This window comes from Hyposmocoma kahamanoa, unplaced genomic scaffold, assembly GCF_003589595.1.
Source record: "Hyposmocoma kahamanoa isolate Upper Pololo Valley unplaced genomic scaffold, ASM358959v1 95, whole genome shotgun sequence".
Taxonomy (NCBI): Eukaryota; Metazoa; Arthropoda; class Insecta; order Lepidoptera; family Cosmopterigidae; genus Hyposmocoma; species Hyposmocoma kahamanoa.
In genome coordinates, this window is record NW_020654972.1 from 5,358,205 (window position 1) to 5,384,134 (window position 25,930).

General features: G+C 35.1%; 1 protein-coding gene across 2 annotated transcripts in view; it reads left to right on the plus strand.

Annotated features, from left to right (window-relative positions):
• Positions 1 to 25,930, plus strand: part of LOC113238285 (apoptosis-stimulating of p53 protein 1) — a 468,812-nt gene that overhangs the window by 36,605 nt on the left and 406,277 nt on the right. The window contains exon 3 of one of the 2 annotated variants that reach the window (XM_026475122.1): positions 9,872 to 9,955. In XM_026475122.1, coding sequence (XP_026330907.1) covers positions 9,872 to 9,955 — 84 coding nt within the window. Of the gene's footprint in view, positions 1 to 9,871; positions 9,956 to 19,686; positions 20,007 to 25,930 lie in introns of those variants that run through there. The other variant, XM_026475123.1, reaches the window with a different exon arrangement.

The following is a 25,930-nucleotide window of genomic DNA, read 5'->3' on the forward strand; positions in this document are numbered from 1 at the left end:
CTGGTTTCTAGTTAATACCTAGGTTTAGAAATTGTAGAAATATTAACAAACGCGGTAATTTCCTTTAGGCCGCTATGAAAGCTTACAGTCGTTCCATGAATATTCGGAGCATAATGACAATAAAAAAAAACACAATGCATTTTTCAACTATTTTATATTTCTATAATAAACACGCCATGTACTGGAGTCCACCGGGTCTGAGACCGAAAGGAAAAGGAAAGGTCGAAAGGACGGTTTGACGTTGGTTCCTTGGCGGAAAGGTCGTTGTCTTCTATGGGACGCAACATATGTAAGTACTTTTGCTGCGTCCCACTTAAGACAAACTTCGCGGAAGGCGGGTTCCGCGGCTGAAAATGCCGCGAACCGTACCGGTCGCGATCGAGACGGGGGCGGGGCCCTGGGCTTCGGAAACTCGGGACTTATTAAAGAGTTGGGTCGCCGACTCAGAGACAATGGTTGCGATCACCGCTCTGGGTCGTGGTTCAAAGTCAAAGTCAAAGTCAAAGATGATTTATTCCATAGGTAAAATAAATTTACACTTGAAAACGTCACATTTAAGGTACTGCTCGTTCACTACGCTGACCTCCCTGAGAAGAACGAGCAAGAAACTCTAGGGATTGCTCTTTTCAAATAAACTTAAATGCTATGGAATACATTTTGAATCAAATTTGTGTGGATTCTGGAGCCATGTCGTCTTTCCATACATCTTTATCTAACACGTAGTCTTCAATTTTGTAATATGATTTTTCGATCAAAATATTTTTAATGTAGTTTTTAAACTTAGGAAATGATAAACTTAATATATGCTCCGGAATCTTATTGTAAAAACGTATACAGTTCCCCATAAAAGAGTTGTTTACCTTGGTTAAACGAAATCGTGGTACCATGAGTTTGGACTTAGCTCTAAGGTTAATATTATGGATATCTTCTTTCTTATTGAAATTATGTATATTTTTACGGGCATATAAAATATTTGAGTAAATGTACTGTGATGCCACAGTCATGATACCAGTCTCCTTAAACTTTTCTCTGAGAGATACCCGAGAGCCTAGACGGTACACAGAACGAATCGCTCGTTTTTGCAATACAAATATAGTTTGAATATCTGCCGCTTTACCCCACATGAGAATCCCGTAGGACATTATACTATGGAAGTAACTAAAGTAAACTAGTCTAGCAGTACTAACATCGGTAAGCTCACGTATTCTGCGGACTGCGTATGCAGCGGAGCTTAATCTGCTGGCCAGGGACGATATATGTGGAAACCACTGAAGTTTACTATCTAAGGTCACTCCCAAGAAGACTGCTTTATTAACAAGGTCTAACTTTTCTCCGTTTATTTCTATGCTTGGACTAGTCGATTTTACGTTAGGTAATTCAAATTTAACACATTTTGTCTTCTTGGCATTAAGCAATAAATTGTTAGCATTAAACCAATAAACTACTTTAGAGAGGGTATCATTAATACGGTCATAGTTAATGTCATGTCTGTCTGTTTTAAAAATCAAGGATGTGTCATCAGCAAACAACACTATTTCGCAATGGTCCTTAACAAAGAATGGCAGATCATTAATATAAATCAGAAATAAGAAAGGTCCAAGTATTGAGCCCTGCGGAACACCCATTTTTACTGGAGAACCCAAAGAAGTCGCTCCATTTATGCCTACTTTCTGAATTCTACCGTTGAGATATGACGAGACAAGTTTCGACGCCTTGCCATTTACACCGTAATGTTCCAGCTTACTAATAAGAGTATTATGATCAACGCAATCAAATGCCTTTGAGAGGTCACAGAAAACACCAATAGCGTTCTGGGACCTTTCCCAAGCATCAAAGATGTGTTTTAGTAACGCTACCCCCGCATCGCTAGTCGATCTACCACTAGTAAACCCGTATTGTTCACTATGAAAAATATGATTCCTACCGAAAAAGGACAGTAATTGAGTTAGCATAACCTTTTCGAATATTTTACTTAAAGCTGGTAAAACTGAAATGGGCCTATAGTTGCTAGGATCAACTTTCCTACCGCTTTTGAATAAGGGAATAACCTTGCTGTATTTCATTAAATCGGGAAAAACACCTTCGTCAACGCACCTATTGAAAGCTACAGCTAACTGTGGGGAAATGAGATTAATAACTGAGTCTATAACTTTAGTTGATATGCCCCAGAGATCTTCAGTTTTTTTAACATGTATTGACTTAAAAGCTTTTATGATGTCTTGTGGATTAACATGACGAAAATTAAATAAACTGCCACAAACGTTAACATTTTCCTTTAGGAGATCAATAGCAAGTGAAGGGTAGGAATTTAATGATTTTGTAGTGTTCACAGCAATTTCCGAAAAGAACGATTCAAAAGCTTGGGCTACTTTATCTTTAGATTTTATAAGTTTGCTGTCTAATTCTAAAACTATATCTCTATCGTGTAGTTTAACCCTGCCTGACTCTTTATTTATTATGCTCCAAGTAGTTTTAGATTTATTTATCGATTGTCTAATTTTGTCGCTGTGAAACTTAACCTTAGCAGCTACACAAACTTTTTTAAATATTTTCGAATAAATTCTAACATATTCTATGAAATTGGAATTAGTATTATAAGTTTTCATAGCATATAGCTCATACAAACGAGACCTCCTCTTATGAATACCTACTGTTGCCCAGTCGTTGAATTTAGTCTCTCTATGGAAAGTTAATGTTTTCGATTTAAATATATTGTCAAATTCATTTTTAATTAAACCAAATATCGTGTTATATAAAGTATTTGGATCCTCCGGTATATGGGATAGGGAATTTAAACTGTTGCCGATATTATTTTGAAATCTAATTATTCGTTCTGTGGTAATCGGTCTGCAGAGAAATTGGTCTACCTTCTTGCTCATTTTACAATTAAAAGAAGCCAATTGGCCACTATGGTCGGATCTTAAGCAATTTATTATTGATTTAGACACTGCGTCTGTGTTACAAAAGATGTTATCAATACAAGTAGAAGAGGAGGCAGTAATGCGAGTTGGTTTTAAAAAAAGATTAATCAAGTTAAAACTTTGAAATAAATTAATGAGTCTTACAGAAGTAGAACAGTTTTCCAACAGGTTTACATTGAAATCTCCACATATTACTACGTTTTTTTTGGTTGGAAAAATCCGCTTTAAACTGTCTTCCATAATTAATTCAAACTCGTTAAAATTAGCAGAGGGGGGCCTGTATACACATAAGACGACAAACTGATCCAATTCCACACATGAAATCTCAATAGTTCGTTCAGTAGAAAGATTTGTGATATCCTTACGCTCTTTAAATTTTAAGTTACGCTTAATAATAATCATGGATCCGCCTCTACTTAAGCTCTTTCTTATGAACGAACTGACTATTACATAATTTTCTATATTGTTAATGGCTTCGTAATCTTTCAGCCAGTGTTCTGTAACACAAAACACGTCAACGGAAAACGGTTGGTTCAACAAGTGTCCATTGCCGTCCACAAAGACAATGCTGTCAGTATAATGGGAACTTATGAGCCGGCCACGAACGGGGAGGGATTTTTTAGGTTAAACTAGTTTTTTAGGTTAAATATCTCTTGCAAATACCTACATGTAAATCAGGGCAATTATCAGTTATTAACAAACTATCTATAGCTGAACATGCCATTAAGTTCAAATGAAAAGCATTGTTATTGAATTTGTGTATGGATTCTTCGTCTTTTATTTGTGCTTCACGAGTTGAATCCCGTTTCCCGATTTTAGTCATATAGCAGTCGGCATTTAGCAAGTGGCTACACATTTAAGAGCTTGGCTGTTTTGTCTTACATATTTCGTCAGTTCTAGGATTAATTAACGTAACCACCAAATGGGCGAGAATGAGTTATATATACAGTTCGATAGAAAATTTTATGCTCAATCGAATGGTGCTGTTTAAACAATTACATCTTCAAATATAGCGGTTACCTTACAAAAAAATGAAGATTCATTGGTAAGATAACAAAAAAATTTAGTGTATGATACATTTATAAGGAACTTGAGTCTTACTAAATTAACGTGACGACTATGCCTACAAAAACATTTTGTTGTAAGAGGCATTTGTAAAGCAAATTACTCTTACGTTCATGGTAGTAATCGCTAACACTCTTGTCTGTTACATTGAAGTCACATTTATTTAGAACTAATAATTATTAGTTACTTTACCTAATATCACACTCTTTTTTTTTACAAGAAATGGACTTTAGATTAATATTTTTATGTTATTTCAGTAACTTGTTATTCAATCGTGTAATAAAAATTACGAAACAGGATATTTAAGGAAATTGAATTTACTTACCTAGTAATATTTAAACTTATTTTTAATTATTTAAACCCAAAAAGTACTTATCTAAATCAAGTTTAAATATAAACTTTAGTTTCATACTAATTAGTAAATGAAATAATTCGATTGTAATTACCCTAATCCGGGTCCGCTGGTTCGTTCCGTGGCTTAGTTGGTATAGCGTCTGGCACGGTAAGCTAGAAGACGTGTCGGTTCGAATCCGGTCGGATCGAAGGATTTTTCCTGAGTGTTCGATCTTTGTATTAATAAATATAACAAACTAGTGGAGTAATTTCACAAAACATAATTGAATATCAATTAAATAAAAATTTAAAAACTTACGTACGCTTGATAATACGATTATTTTCAAATTTGATACGCTTTGTTTTAAAATAGCCTTTTTGATTTATTGTGTTTAGATTAATGTTAATGTTAATGCTGTGACCGTGCCGCTCAGATCTTTGAGATGTAAGGCTTTGAATGGCACTGCAACTGTCACGGATAAACGTGTCGTTTACCACCAGGCGAACGACTTGTTCATCCCGTCCCTTGGTATCACAATAAATAACCTAACCTCAGTACAGAGTACTAAAAAGACCGACCTCAAAAGTCATTCATCCCATAGTTTACCACCCTTAGAGGTCGAATAGTTTCTTCAAATTTAAAGGGGACCACTTCTGAGGTACCCTCTTTCCAACAAAAAAAGAATCATCAAATCGGTTCACAAATGGCAGAGTTATCGCGTACTATACATACAAAAAAACTTACAATCGAATTGAGAACCTCCTCCTTTTTTTAAGTCCGTTAAAAAGGATAATTATAGTATAAAAGTCTGATTAGTTCAAAAATATTCAATTGATAGTGATCTCAAATTAGAATTGGTCATCATTATTATTAAAATATATGTATATACATATATGTACAAAACTTGTACTTTAGCATAAGATGATATTATTTAGTATGACTTTTTACTTTCAATTAATAAAAACTTTCATGTCTTTTGAAGCTTGTTCATAAGGCGTTAAGGGCCGAAATTCCTTGTTGAGCCGTATATAGTGCAAGTCACAGTTCACAATGTCGTGCGAGATACGTTAAAAATTATATTATATTTTGTCAGTTACGCCATTGTCAACATTCAATGTTATAAAATATTGCATATAGCGTGTAACGTAACGTATTTGGAACAAAAAAAACGTAAGCGCCATGCTATCTTTGAAATTATCAGCACTAGATTTATGCAATTACATTAGGTTAAAGGTCCTTACAATTGTATGAAACTTTGTTCAAACTTCATAACCAACAAAAAAGTTATAGCAATGAAAACAAAAAAGTTATAGCAATTTTTCTAAAAAAAACTGGTTTTTGGTCTCTCCTGAAAAATTTACTTTTGGCCGTTACGTCAAATGATCCTACAACGGCTACAACTGATGATAATATAGTTGTATATTCTATGTTTTGTACTATATTTTGCATAATCAAGGTGTTGGATAAGCATCATAGCCTGCAAGAAGCGACGTCAGCTTGTTCTTTTAATTTCTATCTTACATGTTTTCACTGTACTTCCACTACAAATTTAAATTGTCATAAAGGTTTTTCTATTTTATCATCTCGTTATTTTGTTATGATACTAAGTGACGAGATGAAAAAATCGTGCGCCTGTTGGTAAGCGACACGCCTGTCCATAGCAGTTGCAGTACCACTCAGAGCTTTAAATTGCAAAGATCTGAAAGGCACAGCCACTGCGCCCGTTACACTGAGGCATAAGTTGACAAGTCCCATGCGCCTGTAATTTTACCAGCACCCTTTAAGAACCGGAACATAGTAATGGCCACACTAATATGTGGATAATATTGTTGATTGTACGTGTACTTATGTCACTTAACCTAACGACAAATGTAATCATACCACGTACAATGATTTGTTATCCCTTGAAAATGAATAAATAAATAAAAATTACTGCTTGGCGGCAGAAATAGGCAAAGTGGCGTACTTTAATTGACCAATGCTTTCACGAGAAGCTCTACTATTACGATCAATATCCGAAATAGAATATAATAGATTAAAAAAAGTTCGTGTAACAAATTGATCAAATCGTTTAATACATCAAATTAAATGCCATGAAATATTTATACCTAATGCTTAATGCTAACATGTGCAATTAAACTGTTGAATAGGTCAACCACGGAAGGTCAGCAATGCCTCACTGACAATTCGTTTGTGGTCTTCCACGAGAATATTTTATGGTATATCAATTTCTATATCTATTTATTCCCTTCTTTTCCTTTACCTTTTCCTCTTTACTACATATTTTTAACTGACTTCAAAAGAAGGAGGAGGTTCTCAATCCGACTGTTTTTTGTGTGCTTGTTAGGCGATTACTCCGACATTATTTTGTGAACTGATTTCGAGTATTGAAGTTTTATTGAATTGATATTCAATTACTTTTTGTGAAATTACCACTCTAGTTTGTTATAATTATTAATACAAAGATCTAACACTTAGAAAAAATTCCTTCGATCCAGCCGGATTCGTACCGACGTCTTCTAGCAAACCGTGCCAGACCCTATGCCAACTAATTAGTTGTATATAATAATAGAAAGATTTTTTCTGTTTGATCTTTGTATTAATAATTGTAACAAAATAGTGGAGTAATTTCACAAAAAATAATTGAATATCAATTCAATAAAAATTTAATTAAAAGTTAATCTCACGCGACATCTTTGGTGTAGCTGTAATGGTATCTAACAGGGTGGCGAAATACTTTCATAGATTTCTCATAGATGGCGCTACGGCTAAAAAGTCGTTGAAAACCAAATACAGCACATAGAACAATTCGTGAGGTCCACTGGTTTGTCCCGTTGCTCAGTTGGCGTAGCGTTTGGCACGGTTTGCTAGAAGACGTCGGTTCGAATCCAGCCAGATTGAAGGAATTTTTTCTGTGTTCGATCTTTGCATTAATAATTACGATTTCGGTTATTCATTTTTGTTGGGAAGGAGGTACCTCAGTAGTGGTTCCTTTTAAATTTAAAGAAAATATTCCACTTCTAAGAGTGGCAAATTAGGGAATGAATCCGTTTTACTGGAATTCTTCCACTTTCCGCTAACCGATTACAATAAAACTTGGCAAACAGATGTAATTCCACAAACTTTTATTATAAGATCGGTTTTATTATAATTATTATCTCCCTACAGCGTCAATCATCACAGTAACTATTTGAATGACCCGTCAAGATGAAAAAGTGCCAAGTTCTTTTCATTGAACTGGACATGTACGACTTACAACGAAAGGGAATTATTTATAAATGACGTCATTTTTAGGCATTTACCAAAGCTTCTACTTCCTGACGCTTCCTAATTGGAATCTTGTCAAATTAATTTTCCTTTTCCGTTTTCAATTATCCTTCCTTTTCGGCTCAGGTCCAAAAATAGCTATGGTTGTTTTAAAAATTTCGCCCTACATTTTAGTGTCTATCTTCTATTTAATCAAACAATGGGTGACGTCTGTCTGTGACAGTTTGTCAATTATGTCCCTAATGAGCTTGCCACAGAAAAATGTTCAGCTATTTCCTTTTCAAAAACCAGATAATATTCGACAAAAGTAATGAATAGAGATCGATCGTCCAGGCTTAAGTTACAATTGTTAGAATTTGTGATGAATTTTTCAACTGTTTTCAATTCAGTTTGAAGATTAGCAAAGAGTTTTAAAAGTAATTTTCAACGATTATTATGGTAATATTTAGGGGTGGTATTTTGAAGTATTCTCGGTTGTTGGGGCATAAATTCGTTTTTAATGTCTTCTATATTGCTCGTGGCGTTGATAGTGGCGTTATAACCCTGTTTATTGCTTAAAACGGCTTTTGGTGGCTCATTTACTGGGGAAGAGACATTATTGTCGGAAGACATGTTGCCATATAACAAGTGGTCGGATATGTGGATGCTTTTACCTAAAGTTCATCTTTTTTCGTGAACTGCTGTCGAAGTATGGAAGCGGCTTCTTGAAATATATTTTTTCCTTTTTTAAAAACCGATACGTTTTTTAACTGACTTCAAAAATAGGAGGAGATTATACGTACCGCTGTGTTTAATGTATGTTTTTAGATATCTCCGTCAATTATGGACCGATTTTGAAAATTCTTTTTTTGTTTGAAAGGGTGCACTCGTGGTGATCCCATTACCACCAAGTCAGAGTCTGATGAGGGGATCCCATGAAAACCCTCAAATTTTATAGGCATGAATACACACATTCACCAATTTCTCCGTCAATTGTGCACCGATTTTGAAAATAATTTTTTTTGTCTCTCAAGGTGAGATCCCTGACGCTGTTCCGAGTTCGTTTTGGCTATCACAAATTACTAATGACAAATTTTATACCAACCTCGTTGCCATAAAGTAATTTATAAGAATAACTTCTTTGGCATGTATATAATTATTTACAATAAATTACCAAACGAAATGAAATAGTTACAAGGACATACTTTTAAATTAAAATTGACAAAATGGCTTTTGACACATTGCTTCTATATTAATTTGAAAGTATAGAGACTAAACATTCAATCCCATTAATATTTGCACATTTACTTGCATGTTGAATACAATGTACCTAATGTTACTTAAGTTATATGTAATTATCTACTGTATTCTAACAAATAAATGTATTGTATTCTATTCTACTAGACTTTGCCTGCACACATTCCCTGAACGCTATACCTTGGACCTTTTTAAGGCGAGAGTGTATACATTATTACGTGTGTATGTTCCATCGTCGATCTCATCGTCACTTTCCATCAGGTGAGATGGAGATCATATGCGCACTTAATTTTTCATAGAAAAACCCGTGCTCAACGCTGCATGTAATTTGATACGAGATGCGAATTGCAGCTTTATATCCAGGACACAGTAGTTAAGTGGAATAAACGAAGTGGACGAATGGGTTGCTGCTAGGTCCTGAGAGAGCGCAATCAAGTAACACTCGTAGCGAAATTAAATTGTAGCCAACTGAAACTATTAACAGGCTACATACAAAGTTGTACGGTTGTACTGTTGATTGAAAATACGTAATTTATTACGAAAATTGAGTTAAAATCATCTTTTTTATGATACCAAATGACGGGACGAACAAGTCGTGCGCGTCGTTGGTAAGCGGCACGCCTCTCTCTAGCAGTTCTACAACTGCTAAGCAAATGCTGCTGAGAGCTTCAAATTACAAATATCTCAAGGACACTGCCATTGCGCCCATCACAGCGTTACTGCTTGGCCTGTCACAGCATTAGTACTTCCTTTCCCATCTTTGCGATTTAAAGTTCTGAGTGTCTCTGCAACTGCTATCCCGTCACTTCACCGTATCATAAAAAAAACAATCTCAGATTAGTGGCCCAATGTAGTTTGTGAATTTCCTTGTAAAATTGGAACCGACTTACAGACAGTCCACCTCTCCAATTTGTATTATAGTCCAATTGTACACTCTCTACTTGAGAATCCGTCCAGTTGAGAACCTATCCAGTCGAGATTCTGTCTACTCGAGAATCTGTCCTACATCGGCTGTTATAAATAATGACAAATGTTTCCGTATTTTCAGTGCACGTTCTGAAGGACACGGATCTTCCCCTAGAAGTGGCTGCGGCGTTGGGACCTGACGTGCAATTCGTACTTAAATACGTCGGTGAGTTCCACTTCAAAATATATCCGTGCAGATATAAAATGTTGTATAGTCTACTGCTTCAATCTTATCCGGTGGCTTAGAAATTAAATCTGAAGTGTAAAACCCAGCATGCTGTTGACTGTAGATATAAAATATGTGCACTTGTATACTGACATTAAATTCTGTCGTAAAGGCTTTCTTCAAAATCTTTTCGTTCCTTTTAATTGTAACTTTACTGTGTTGTTGTAACACTGCTAGGTTTAACAAGAAACAAATTAACAGAAAACGCCTTCTGCTTTTTGAACTAATGTAAACGAATTCCATATAAAATAGGAATGTTCTCTGTTCATTCCGGAGATTTTAGAGACCTGTTCTCTCATAGTAGAAATGTGGAATATTCTCGATTTTGATAACTCCTAAATCATTTTGGTTTGTACAGAAAAATCGACTAGTGTCGACATATTATTACGAACACCAATTCAGCTATATTATTAGCAAAACGTAAATTAATCATAATAATGAAAATACAACCACCTGGCAACTGTTCATCGCACTTATTAACATAGAAATCGGGTTGACCCGGTCAGAAAAATATTCATGCCCATAACGCAAGACTGCGCGGCTAAAAATTCCCTTTTAAAAGTATATAACCCGAACAAAAAGTTAGCAAGCGGGACAAGGTAGATATAAAAAAATCAAGTTTATTTTCGTTCGTATCGGCTCAAGCTTTCACCTCATATTATTTATTTATCTGCACGACTTTCGCAGTAATTACATATCTCTCATTTATTTCTTTTCGACACCTCGGAAAGCCAGACAACACTATGGTCGGAACACGGAGAAAAAATTAAAAAAATATTAATTTCATAATCCGATTCGATATGAGTGGCCTACGTCTTTAGCAACACGAAATTCTAAGGGTAGACATTACTTTCCTACGTAAATTATTACTGTGTTCAATTTTTATTCTAAGGAATAAAAAAAAAATTTAAAGTTTCCAAAAATGTTAAAAAAAAATCTTTGTTGTTATTCTTTTAACAGTAACAATGTTTTTATCGAATACCTTCGAGACAGGCTTTGCCTAATGCATGAATCGTAGGAAATTCTCTCTACGCGATATACGCTACAATTGAGTTGTGTTACCTAGTTCTTTGTGATAATTTAAATTGTAATGTACCTACCTACACAATTTAATTTGTGAAAATTATTTTGTATTTTTGTAAAAAAAATATTTTTTATTTAAAAAAATATTATATGGAGTTTGTAGGTTTTCGCGATTGATACACATAGGAAATGATTATATATTTTTCCGGATTTAAATCGCGTATGGACCGTGACCATGGGACCTGTAAAGTGCCCAAAACGTTGGTTTTGTTTGAAAAAATTAATATACGCAGTTTAAATCCGGAAAAATAGTTTCGTTTCCTAAATGTATTATATTTAAACTAATTTAAAAGTTAGTAGTAAAATCGACATGATGTCATTTTTAGGTAAATACCGATCGAACATTACATACATGCACTCTGCCCGGCATTGTGCCTGCGCGGCGTAATAATTATTTATAATATTTAACCACTTCCGTGGTCAAGTGACTTGCAAAACCGGTTTTCATGGTATCACCATCTCTGAGGTCCCGGGTTTGATCCCTGGCCGGATCGATGTCGAAAAACTAACTTTCCTATATTGTCTTTAGTCTGGGTGTTTGTGGTACCGGCGTTGTTTTCGATTTCCATAACACAAATGCTTTAGTTACTTATTTTGGAATCAGAGAAACATAAGTAATTTATTCCATTTAGGCCGCGTCCGGGTGAAATGCCCGGCACTAAAAAATCCCAAAATAGAGCTAAATAATGAAGTATCGCGAAGAAACTTGCATATATATATATATATTTCTATATATTTTTGAAAACTCCAGTCTGGACGAACTTGTTAACACTGACTTGACCTCCTTGGTTGTCTTGTTCTTTAAAATGTAACAAGATAGAACTAAATGGTACTTTTGTGATTTAAAAGTACGAGGTAATTTAAAAATATGTATATTAATTTGAGCATTCTACCACTCTGAAGATTTCTGTACGGAAAAAGTAATTTCATTAAATTTTTTAACATTATCTGTCTCTCACATTTAAGAGCTCTTGTGGATGTAGTAAAGTCCTGCGAAGCTTTTCCTTTAAGACGTGGTTTCCACTTTACTTTTGATTTGGTCAAAGTAGCTTATTCTCGGGTGTCCTTAACCAAATAAAATCATATTTTAGGCAAATAAATACCATTCATTCTTTCATTCACGTTTACCTTTTTCTTTGATCACGTTTTAATGAAGTCGTTACGCTGTGGACATATTCATGTAAAAAGTTTTTTTATGGAAATAGAACCGTCAGCGTTACGATCACATTTAAAATTTTCTCAGAGAGTTAATCAGCATCATTTACAAAATCATATTCAAAAATATCAATGGATCTTTTGCAACATCATTTCTTAATAATATCAAGCGGAGGAATACCCATAACAGTCAGTACCACTCACAGCTACAAGTCAGCAAAATAACGTGGAAGTATATTATATAATGTAAGTGGCCGTGGATATCGATTAATTCCTCTTTAATATGAAATATAACAAGTTAGTTTTTTCCTTGTAATATTATTTAAATTCAATTCCGCTTTTTATTCTCACTCATTCACTGTATGAACAGTGAATGAGTAAGATCGCATGAGCGATCAGACTTTGGAATGTACTTCCCATTACTGTTCACGACAGTGAATCCTTAGCAATTTTCAAAATGAGAGTTAAGGAGCACTATTTATCGACTGTTCTATCCATTTTTTAGGTATTATAGTACGAAATCTAAGTATTTATATAGTTTAAATAATTTAATGTTATTGGTATAGTTTTTTTTATTATAATTTTTGTTTTATTGTGCACGTAAACTCGTAATTGTAATTATTGTCTCCTGTATTTAGGTCTGCAAGAAGAAATTTCTGTTAGAAATCAGCAGCACCTTTTGCTTGTGTTTTCCTTGTTACTAAATGTGTTTTTGTTTTTTTTTCTGTACAATAAATAATTAAATAAAAAAATGAGATAAATTATTTTCTAAACTTTGACAAATATGCGCAACAATAAATGGCGTTGTGAGTTACAAAGTAATTTATAAATTAAAGCTTCCTAATCTGAGTAGACGGCGCTGGCTTTGGTAAACTGCAGCTCGTCAACGTAAAACAAATTAGCTACAAAAATAGCTATTTCGACTGTGAACTGGCAACCGGTATTATCTCAATTTTGACAACTTTACAGGACGAAGAACTAATCATTCATATAGAATCTGGTTCATTAAATAAAAACACGTAGTGTACATACATACATGTGTAATAAAAATATTTAAAAACTATATATTTTTATTTAATAAACCAGATGCTATATAAATGACGCAAACAATTTTCTTCTTCATCTTGTAAAGTTGCCAAATTGGGACAGTACCGATTGCCAGTTCACAGTCGATTTGCTAGTCATCGTGACATTTGGTGTACCAATAGATATAATATACCCAACTACGCCGTCTTGTATCACATTAAGAAGTCCCCTTGAGTTTTAGTCCATACCTAAAACCATTATTATCAACGGAGAAGGTTTAGGCCGTAGTCTTCCACACTGTGGTCTAGCGAGTTAGGGACTACATGTTTTCCAAAGATTATGAACCTTCTTCGAGCTGTAGGCTTCATCACGATGATTTCCTTCAACGTTGTGACGATGTTGACCTCCTTCATCGTCATCCCATCTTTATATCACCCTCTTTACTGGTTCCTGGTTCTTGTTTTAAAATTATGAATTGTTCTCGAATACTTTTTCTCCCACTATTCTTACGTTGATTCGTACCATCATCATTCTCATCAAAATTCTTAAAGCGAGAGGACGTGCCTATTAATCATCATGTAAATAAATATAAATAAATATTAGACAAAATCACATAGGTTGCTCTGGTTCGAAAGTAAGTAGCTAAAGCACTTGTGTTATGGAAATCGGAAACAACGACGGTACCATAAACACCCAGACCCGAGACAATATAGAAAAGTTAGTTTTCTACACTGACCCGGTCGGGGATCCAACCAGGGACCTCAGAGACGGCGACACTATGAAAACCGGTGTGTCAAAATGTAAAACTCAACTTCACGTATTTCAACTGTTATGTGTGTTAAAGCATTAGATATATATGCGTCTATAGGCCCTCTTGGAGTTTAGTGTCTGGACTTTATAGACTATTTAGTACTAGTAGGGAGTGTTTTATATTGTTTATATCATTGTTTTTTTTGTTACTGCCTTTCCTTGTTATTTGATTTTTTACCTTTAATATTTTCGAATAGATGCGAATGCGTGAGCATTCTCGAGAATGCGCGAGAATTCCGCCGAAGACGCGCGACTTGATTTTTGACTTGTATCTAGTTTGTACGTTATAAAATTGACCATAAAGTTCAGTATGCTATGTACAATATCGTTACAAAAATTCGCTTCCATTCCGTTCCGCTGCAATATAAATTGAGCCTAAGATTCATGCGCCCCACCGCCAAGCAATACGCGTACATGATTGATCCATCGCGAACGGTACAGTCTTTCGATAAAAGTTTCGTTATAAAAGTTGCGGAAACAGAAACGGACAAATGTGAAAAAGCGTGCGGAACTTCCGCAGTTGAAGCAGAAGCAGGGGTCTGTTACACAACTACCTTATCAATGTATCAACATAAAATAGACATTAATGTTGTCTGCCTTCCCGTCCGCCGGTTTGCGCTGGCCCTCAGTGTGTGAAGTGGTCATGCTTGCGTGTGTAGAAAAAATTCGCGTGTCGTCATCTTTAACCGGAAATTGCTTGGATAAGACGTATTGGTTTTCATGTTAAGCCTGCTACTGTACAAGAAGATAAGTACTTAGCAATGTCTAAGTAATAAAATGCGCAGAATCGTATTTATATCCCAGAACGCACTGCCTGATGCTCGGATAAAGATTAATGGACGCCGCCACTCTTCCCAAATTGAACCTTACTTAGAAGGATTATTAGTTTTTTCTACTCGCTGTCCCTTGCAATCTAATTGAGTTATTTATTCACGAAAAAAAAAAATTGTCGCCACGATCCGACGTAGACGAATGAAATTCAACCCTTGCTGTTGTAAAAAATGTAAAGCTTTTTTAAAGAAAATTTAACTGAATTGATTGGAATTGTAAGACATTAATAGACTAATTTGTTTTTCAATAATAATTAAGAAACAGATAATTAGACCTTCTCTTAACCTGTAGGGCTAGCACGACAGCGACATAAAGAGCGGGATTTCTATGCAAGAATAGAAGTATGTCGCGATTTATGTCGTTTTCGCGCAAGTCGCGTCCTGTTGTTCATGGACAGCAACAGCGTTTACCACAAAAGTAAGCGATACCCTGTTTAGCTATATGGATCTTAAAAAATCAACTACGAGCTCTACATTGCGGTTTCCTAGTGGTTTCTGTGCAGTTGCCGCCTACTGCATACAGAAGTATCAACATCGTACTGACAAAATTCAATGATTTGCACACGTGGAACATTTTATATTGAATCAAAATAAGCACTACGGCAATTATAGTAATGAAAAATGTCAGTTTTCGGTACTATTTTTCTTAATAAAGAGTTTTTAAAATAAATTCTTTATTTTAATTGTTATTAAAGATGACCATTACATATTATGTTTCTTTTTATTAACGATACCATGTGAGTTCTGGTCGATGTTTTGAAATTTTAATTTATTTATCATCATCATCATCAGCCTATTGCAGTCCATTGCTGGAAATAGGTCTCTTTATACTGTCACGTGGGTCTTGCGTAAGTATGATAGAAACGCTCCGTCCGCATGAATTTATTGTAGAAGGAAGGTATTATTTTTATTTTGATAATATACAGGTACGGTAAAAAAGACAACAAAAGCTTAAATACTAGATACTAAAACTAGGATTTTAAAATTATATCAATAAAATTGGGTCCCCGCGGCAAGGTATAAATAACAAAGTAGGGAAAAGGCGAAGGAAAAGTAGAAGAAAGACGGTAACGGAAATAGTAATATAAGAACACTTCCTACAGATTTGACATAAACGTAAGTGAACCTACCCCAAAAAGGTCTGTATTCGTATGTAATATATTTCTTTTTTCAATTATAACGCACACACTCAACGCATTAGGGAAACCCTGTGTCACGGATGCCATGGACACACACATAAACAACCACAAACTCACGAGATAAATAAATGTAGGCCATGGTATAATATTTGTCCCAGCCCAGGAATCGAACCTGGGACCTTTGCGTGGCAGCCCAGCATGGTAGCTATGTTCGGCTATGGAGGCAGTTAAAAATTGTAAGTTAAGTATTGCTGCTTCATAAGCAGTTAAGTTTACATGATTGAAGGACACGTCTTTTCTCCTCGAGAATTTTGACGGGAGTGACGACGGTACGAAGCAAAGTAAGAATGACAAAGAAAAAGAATTAGAGAACGATTCAAAATTTCAAAGGTAAGTGGCCATGGACCAGAGAAATGGGTGCCAAAAAGTTGGGATCACGATGAAGGAGGTCGCATCGTCACACACTATTAGGCCCGGTCCTCAGTTTATCGCACCCATCTGCTTCCAACAGCTTTTCGAAAATCGTCGTCTGGCCAAAGGGCGTCCCACTTTTGTCGAGCTGTGGTCTCCACTCAAGAACTCATTACCCCATCGGTTATCGGCTCGCCGACTGTGAGGCCAGACCCACGAAAGAATTTATGTGGTCTGTGGCCAGCCCACTGCCACTTTAGCTTGCTTATTCTACCATATAGGTATATAGATATTGACTTGAGTTTTACTTATAACAAAATTAATTATATTATGTTAGCGTTGTATTAAAATACAAATATACTGAAATAAACTTTATGCGTATATGAATACGGAATATACAAAGTACCATTAACAATTTGGATACAATAAACTTGTTGCCATAATAATAACAATAATGACTTACTTATTATGAATTACTTAATAATATATATTAATATTGTATTCGTATGTACATTTGATATAATAAATTTATCTGTGTATTTATTGAGTATAGTATATTCCATTTCTTTATTTATCTATTTTTAGTGCCACCCCAAAAACCAACTTTCCTCTCAGATTTTCAAAGGGAGTTGGAAGAAATCTCTTTATGGGATAAGCTCGCCTTTGTACACAAATATTTAAATTGTTTCTGAAAATTTGTAATTTACTTTATGGTTCAATAAAATGTTTAAATAAATAAAATAAATAACAGTCCCCGACCCAGGCCGTCGTATGTTATTGCCGGGGAATACCGCTTCTGCCATTTAATAAATCAAAATTTATCTTTTGGTCATTAGGGAGGCGTGAATGAAATAGATACCCAAAATATTAATTATAGTGTTCGATAGGGCACGTATCGTTCGCGGGTTCTTGAGCCTCGGCCATCTGGGCCATTGCCGGGGAGCACCGCTTCTTTTATTTAATAATCTCAGTACAGAGTGCTAAAAAAACCGACCTCAAAAGTCATTCATCCCCTAGTTTGCCACCCTTAGAGGTAGAATATTTCCTTTAAATTTAAACGATACCACTACTGAGGTACCCTCTTTCCTGCAAAAGAATTTCGAAATGTGGCGTGTTGGAGATACAATACTAACAGTAATAATGTTACTATAATTGGCAAAATGGACTCATCGAGCTGAATTGAGAATTGACTTGTCCTCAGACGATTGCACAATGATTCTTCAATGTTTTCGGCCATTTCATCAATTCGTCTTTGCACAGAATTATTACTTAAAGGAATTTTTCGGATAATATCTGCGGCCGGTTTATGAAGCACAGTAGTTACTTTCTTTATTGCTGGCAAAATTAACAGTTCTCCGATGTTGTGTAGTTTGCCTTGTTGAGCAATTAACAAAGATATATTGTACGAAGCTCGAAATCCGTCGTCATCTTGTTCTCTAGGTCTTGAAAATATGCTACAATCTTGTCTTTCTTATCTGGATGCATTTTATTCAAATTATCTTGCAGTCTTGAAAGCTTCATTGCTTCATTCGAAATTGTTTTTAAACATAGAAGGCACAAAGGCGACGATGGGTTTGTGGGATTTTCAATGAATCCGAATTTAATATATTCCGGACAGTATTGCCGTCTCTTCTTTTTTACTTCCGACATTGTTTTGTTTTGAGAGATGCGTAAGTAAGTGTTGAACTTAAGGACTGCTTATCTATTACGCGCGAAACGGCAAATGAAAATAAAATAAATATTACGTTGTTTATATAGGATTGCATAAGCAGCACGCAACGACAGGAATAAGACAAACATGCATGAACTCGTTTATCTCATTCGACGCTCAATTAATCTGCCTCCGTGGCCGAACGGTTACCATGCCACGACTGCCACGCAGAGGTCCCAGGTTCGATTCCCGGGCCGGGAGCAAATTTGTATGGCTTACATTTATTTCTCTCGTGAGTTTGGGTGTAATTTGTGGTTGTCTATGTGTGTGTCCATGGCACCCGCGACTCAGGGTTTCCCTAGTGCGGGGCTATGTTGAGTGTGTGCGTTATTTATTTATTTATTTAATTGTACTCAACAAGTAAGAATAAGTATACTTTGAACCAGCTGATTGATACAGGAATGCACAAATCGGGTTATTTAACAAAAACTTGTTAAAATGACATGATTTGTATTTTATTTATTCAATAAACCAGGACAGATATATGAACTAGACGGACAGAAATATCGAACCGAGTTAGTTTGAGCAATCTCTTAATTAATACTAGTTGATGTTCACAAGTTGTAGTCTAGAGTCGAGAGCTCAGTCGGTGTATAAGCGTCTTCCTAGATAAAATTACAAATCTCCCCCTAAGCCTCTTCACAACGCCCCCATTTTTTTCTGGGTCTCTTACCCTTTAGGCCTGCAGCGCCCACAAGGGGGCGTTATCGCCCACTTTGGGAAAGGCTGGTCTATGTTAATGTAATAATTATGCAAAGTGAAATTCATTCATATTTAATTAATAATATGCAAAACTAGAATCACGACTGACGCTGTACCCGTGTATTACCTACTTTATTATTCTTGCACTCTGTATACAAACCATGACCAAAACGCACTCACGTCAACATACTACAGCGTAGTGCACACACACACATTTACATGATTCACCTGTTTGGTTGTCGCTTCTCACTTTTTGAGAGGCTTTGCGCAAGCGCACAGGTTGTGTTTCTCATCCTTTAACATAGATAGCAGCACTTGGATGTTCGCTATCTTGCTCTTAAAAATCTTTTGAAAGATAGAGATAGAGGTTTATGTTGTATGTGCTTACTCCATGTTGTATTTGTTAGGTTATATGATGTATGAAAATTATTTTATTGGAAACAAATAAGTAATTTTCTTGTATTTAATAGATTTTAAGTCTATATTTAAGTTTATATTTAAATATATTGTTAAAACATTGGCTCACAGGGCAGTTTGGCAAACATAGTGTCATAAAATAACGTAATAAATGAATTATAAGTATAAAACGATGATTTATGTGACGATAAAGCAAATAAAAATCGATAAATACGTTCGATTTCGAAACAACTTTTCAAATACCGCGCGTCGGTAAAACAGTCACAGAAGTTACTGTTTTATCGATCGGCAAACTGGATCAACGGTCTTTTCTCACTCGTATAGCGGACCAACTTAGTTTTAACTTAGCATCCTAACATAGCGATGGTTTTATTCGATTGAACGGTCGATTTTTCAGCAATGTTTTGCTATTCACGTATTATTTCGTGTTAGAGAACGTTTTTAAGTATTTTTTGTGACAGTGAGTAGGGAATTAAAAGTTTCTATTGAAGAAGGCTTTCGTTTGTACAGCCTTTGGGAGAGTGTTGGCTAAATCACGCCAAGTACCTCTGTGCTGTAGTTCGTTAAAAGTGGTCGTGCGAAGTTAAAGTTTAAATCTGTGGTGTGTCCAGAGGTTTTCTGGTACTACATGGTTTTATAGTGTGTTTTATTGTGATATTTATAAGTGCTATTTTGGAAGGATTGAAGTGAATTCAACGTTACACAGGGTATGTATTACATTCTCTTGATCTTTAAATAGTATTTAAATACTCGTTTGAAGATTATCTATGGAGTTGAAAGAATTCGTCCACTAGAGTGTAAATCTTGCACACTAACGGTGATATCATAGCGGCACAGGCCATAACATATAAAGGCAAATTTAGAATGAAAGTAAATAACTTTATCGAAAAAACTTGTTGCGTAAGTTTTTTAACGAGTGTTATTAAAAAAAACGAACCTTACGAAAATTGTAGTTACTTGAAACAATCGAAACAAGTTACTGGCTAAGTAATTCGTCACTAAAAAAAATATGTAAGAACCACTTAACATTAATAAGTTAGAAAGTAAGTCAAAAATTTTTCATGTGTAAGCAACAGAAATGCATACGCTTTCGAGAATAGAAACCCTCATTGAATTTAAAAAAGTAATTGTGAATATTTAATTATTGAATATTATAGTAAAAATGAACATTTACAAGCAAAATATGCAACAACTAGCGCTTGTTTAATATTATATCTAATTTGAAATATATAACATATTATGTTCAGACAAATATTACATTTTCAACTTAAAAAAAATCTGAACATATTTTTTGATATCGTACGTAGTTTATACAAACCAATGCCGTATGTAAGTTTATAATGATAATTTTATGAAAAATTTCAATGCCATCCTTAATAAATACATTGGAATGTAAAGATTTTAGGTGCCACTGAAGAGAAAAGGGAAATTAGTAGGAATTAACGAGTACTGAATGAATCTCGAATGACGAGAACCGGCTTTTTGTTACGACTTTCTCTGCAAGAATCTCTGCTATACGATCCTTTTAATGGAATCCAATGAAAATTATACCTTAACAAATGAGCAATAAAGGATATTAATAATATGTAAACGTTGACTCGTAATATTTCAACCCACTAGATGGCATTTGTATTTGCATATCAATCTTCACGTGACTTCGTGAGAAGAAATCAGTTCGCGAAAATTGTATAAATATAGCGACTCGAATTTGTGTCAGCTTTTATAATGAAGGATCCTTGTTCGTGTTTAGATATAAAACATCAACAAAAAAATTGCAGGTGTGATAGTACCTGCTCTCGTGTCTGTTAGGCCGAAATAAAAAAAAAACAGTAGAAACGTCTATTAAGGGTAGTTTATACAAGGATATTTGTTGTATAAATATTTCTTAGAAGTACGAAGGGTGACATGTGTCCTCATAAAGAGCACGAAATTGCTTGTAGGAAATTGAATCTTATAGCATCAAGGATCGTAGGTGACAGGGGTTTAGAGCCCTTGCACTAAGACGCGAAGATCACTATCGATCAAAAACAAACCCAAAAAGATAATAGAATAGTGAGCCGTCAAGTGTTAACACGAGGTATTTGTTCATACATCGTTTAATTTTAGATTTGTCTCGCGGCTGCAATTTCCTTAAAATTACCAATTTGTACAATAATTGCTTATGGATAGGATTTGAACAGAATCGATAATAGTAAAATGGCAACACGAGCGGTAATTACGGAAGAGGCGTTCTAATGCCTGCGTTACGAAACCTTTCTCCATTTGTAAATTTACGGAATAAAAGTAGGTAGTTTATTATTTGATTCTAGTTTATGTAACCTAATAATCTATCATTTTTATTAAATAATGTGGGTTGTGTTAATAAAAGTGTCGCATAGATGTTGGCACACACGCTGACGTCACGGCCTTAGATTAGGGCTTACGAGACGGGCTATCTAAGCTAGTTAAGTAATTTTAAGCAGTGCAAGCCTATATATCGAAAAGTAACAAACTTATACCACATATTTTTCCTCATGCAGCCGTGAAATGTTAATTTTTAGTGTATTTCTAAACGGGTGTTGATAGAATATCACAAACATGGTATGTAGATGAACCATTTTCCCATTTGTTATATTTGTTCTATTATTATTATGTAATTTCAGTTTTTTTTTAAATATTGTGTAGCATGTCATAAAAGTTTGAATTCATCCTGAACACGATTGCACTGCGGTAGGACAGCCCAGAAATGAAATACTGGCTGATTCTTTTTCTTGTCATAGCCATTCTTCATTTTTTTTTATAACATCAAGTGATGGGGCGAACAAGTCATGCGCCTAATGGTAAGCTACACGCCTGTTCATAACAGTTACAGTGCCACTCAGAGTTTTAAATTGCAAAGATCTGGGCACTTCCACTGCGCCCATCACCCTGAGACAAAAATTGACATATCCCGTGTGCCTGTAATTTCACCAGCACCCTTACCCTTCAAACCCGGAACATAGTAATGCTGACATTACTGCTTGGCGGCAGAAATAGGTAAGGTGGCAGTACTACCCTGGGCGACCTCTTTCACAAGGAGCTCTACAGCTACTGACAATTCACATTAAATATTACTAAGACGAAGTTATTAAGATTACTCGTACAGTTGAATAACGTATATGAATTATTTTTGAACTGATGCAAATTATTATTATTATTTTATATGAAACTATGGATGAATAAACATTGAATATTTTAGATTGCCCAAGAAGAGCGCTGTGCTGCCGTGGCATGTTCTAAAAATAACATCTGTAATTTTGCTTTTTTGCTCTTTTGCCGAGGCATTGTTGTAGAATGTGTAACATTTGTTTCAAGCCACATGATTTAGATGTTGCTAAGGTTAAATAGTTATAAAAAAAATTTGCCTGATATATTCTAAAATAAACATCTCAATTTTGCAAATACATTCCTTATGTTTACTTGGCATATGCACTGACCTCCTCTCACATTTAATACAGCATGGGCTGTATTTCCCATGCGGGGTGGATTGGGAACACGTCATTAAATTGCTTTACAGAGTTTCCTAACGATGTTTTCCGTCACCGAAAAGCTTATAGTAAATTTCAAATTACCTTAATAGATATTTTTTTCAAGTAAAAAATCATCAATATTGTAATAGTAACTAACAAATTTCATCTTATGTCTACAATTTAATGTTTTTACAGCAGTTGGGAGTTAATACAAAAATTGTTCTAGTGTAAGTTTAAAATCTATATTAAAAACAAGAATAGTTAAAATCTGGTTATGCCAATTACATAATAACTTATTGGTATTTACTCTTTGTATTTTATGATATTTATCCTAGTAGTAGAGCTCTTTGTGAAAGAGTTCGCCCAGGGAAGTACTGCCACTTTGTAATTTTTGCCGCAGAGGAGTAATGCTCGTATTACTGCGTTTCGGTTTTGAAGGGTAAGGGAGCTGGTGAAATTACAGGTACATGGGACTTGTCAACTTATATCTCAGGGTGAGTAGTGCAGTGGAATGCCCCTCAGATCTTTGCGATTTATAGCTACGAGTGGCAATGCTTCTGCTATGGACAGGCGTTGTTCGTTCCGTCACTTGGTATCGTAAAAAACAACTAAACATACGCAATACAGTTAGTTGAACTTAATGGCTGGTTAAATTTGGAGCCAGTACTTTAAATTGATTTATTTCTAGAAACTAATCTATACAAAAAAACAAAACTGAACTTCCACTGGTGATCATATTCGTGATACTGATAACAGATAATTTAATATAAATTAAAAGTGACTAAAGTCACTCTATTTATCGCTAGTAGCAAGTAGTATCTACAATAAGTGATAAATAGAGTAGCCTAGAGCTGAACACGAGAACCAGACGTAAATGTCACGGGCGGCCGATGCAACGGTATCAGGCAGGTACTCGAGGTTGGAGGCATCCCCGGAATGCGCTGCGTCGCTTCGGAATTCTTCACAAAAACTCCACTCGAAACTTATACTGTTATTGGGTGAATAGAAAGTCATTATTGGGTTTAATGAATTGTATGAGATGTAAAAAGTTGTTACAATAAATAAATATTGTGAACATAATATTGTCAATGTCAAATATGTATATGAATCGATATACATACATTCCGATAGACCTGCCTCCTGACGAGGTAATCAGACTATGCATCAAAGGACTTAAGCCTGTGATATTTTTTGTTTTCTACATATTCAATTGAAAGAAAATGCATCCCATGCGGTTTGTGACACGTGCCAGTAATGGCTGTTTTCCTATGTCCTGCCGGGAATCGAAACTGGGACATCCTTATCTAACGCCCGCCTCATTTTAAAATCTATGAAACGAGACACGGATTTTGTGCGCGTGGTTATTAAGGCTCAGTTACTGAAATGGAAAAAGAAAATGTAAAGCTTTTACAGTGCTTGAAATTCGCAATTCGAATTTGGTTAAAAACTGTCGTTGACAAATTTGAAGAAAAATCGTAAACGCCCGTTTACGATTTTTGTGGATTTACCCGTACAAAAATTAAGAGGGTTTTTTTTAATATAACAATACAATTTTAAAAGTTTTTGGAATTACATCTATTGGCCAAGTTTTATTGAAATCGGTTAAGTGGAAAAAGTTGTGGTTAAAGAAAGTGGGTGAAATCCAATAAACCCTTTTAATTTGCCACCCTTAGAGGTGGAATATATTCAAATTTGAATGGGACTACTATTGAGGTACCCTTTCCAACAAAAAAAGAATCATCGAAATTGGTTCACAAAATCGGAGTAATCGCTTAAGGTACATAAAAAAATACAGTCGAATTGAAAATCTACTCCTTTTTTTGAAGCCGGTTAAATAAAATGTGTCACGAATTTTGGTATATTTTTGTCTCATACAAGAATAGTGTTTCAATAAAAATTGAATGCAGTTTTCGAAGCTGCTGCGAACACAATAGGATTACAGGTAATCGCTTAACATATTTCCAGTCTCAAAACACGCGTTCATTTAGCAATTAAGGTTAGATTAGTTTTTAATGCTCGGAGTAAGTTTAGCGAGGAATAGTACAAAAACCAGTAACTGGTGCCTCTTAGATCGCTACGTAATTGCTTACTGCTCGATTATAGCCAGTACCTACATTATATCTACTTATTAGTACTTATCTTTATTGCTATTTGAAAATTATCTTAACTAAATGTGACATAGAGTTCAGTTGGTTGCTTGTATGGGTATGAAATTGCTGAGCTCAGTGCTTTAACATATTAATTCACATATTAAATATGATGGCGGCATGTAACGTTACATGGCTACTTATATTCGCTTGGGCGTTTGATACCCTTGCAAAAATATTTGACGTACAGATAAACACACAAACACTGACAAATATGACCGTTTACACATGGAGCCAAATAAAAATAATAATGAATATGACCATAGTGTGTTCGGTTTACTTGCGTATTTGCCTATTTGGCTACTTTCATGTGCGTCGAGAAACCGGCCAGCGCGCGGTAATGAGAGTTTGGTGTTTGATGTATTTATCGAATAGGCAAACAAGGCAAATACTTTGTCACACGTGCTATCTACACATGGTGATTGTTTGCCAAATATATCAAATACGCAAATACAAATAGCCATCTGAAGTGCCATAAGGCAATTTCACAAATCTGGAAAATCAGGAATCAAGAAGCCGCCTAACGAATTCGATATTTCATATTTATTCCATAACGCAAGTACTTTAGCTGCTAACTTTGGGATCAGAGCAACGTATGTGATGTTGTCTAGTATTTATTGTTGTATTTATGATCGTTTGAACAAGAGTGTCTCAAATTCAGAATTGTATTCCCATGATCGAGATCTATACGCTAGGCTGGTATAAAAATATCAATAAGTAAGTACTGACGGAGGTTATTTCAAGAGAATGCTGTGATGAATCCGTTAATTTCTACAAATTATTTACACATTATAGGTACAATTAAAATTATAATGTGACAACACTACGCTGGGAGCAATGTGTAGGCATTAGCGCGCCTAATAGGCGGGGGTGACACTATTATCTTATTATTATGGTTTAGGTGTTCTAATATGCTTTCGTTCATATTAATAGTGCCTAACTGCCAGTCTGTCGTAGCGTTTATATTTCCGGGAGTATTCACTGATAACATTCGTC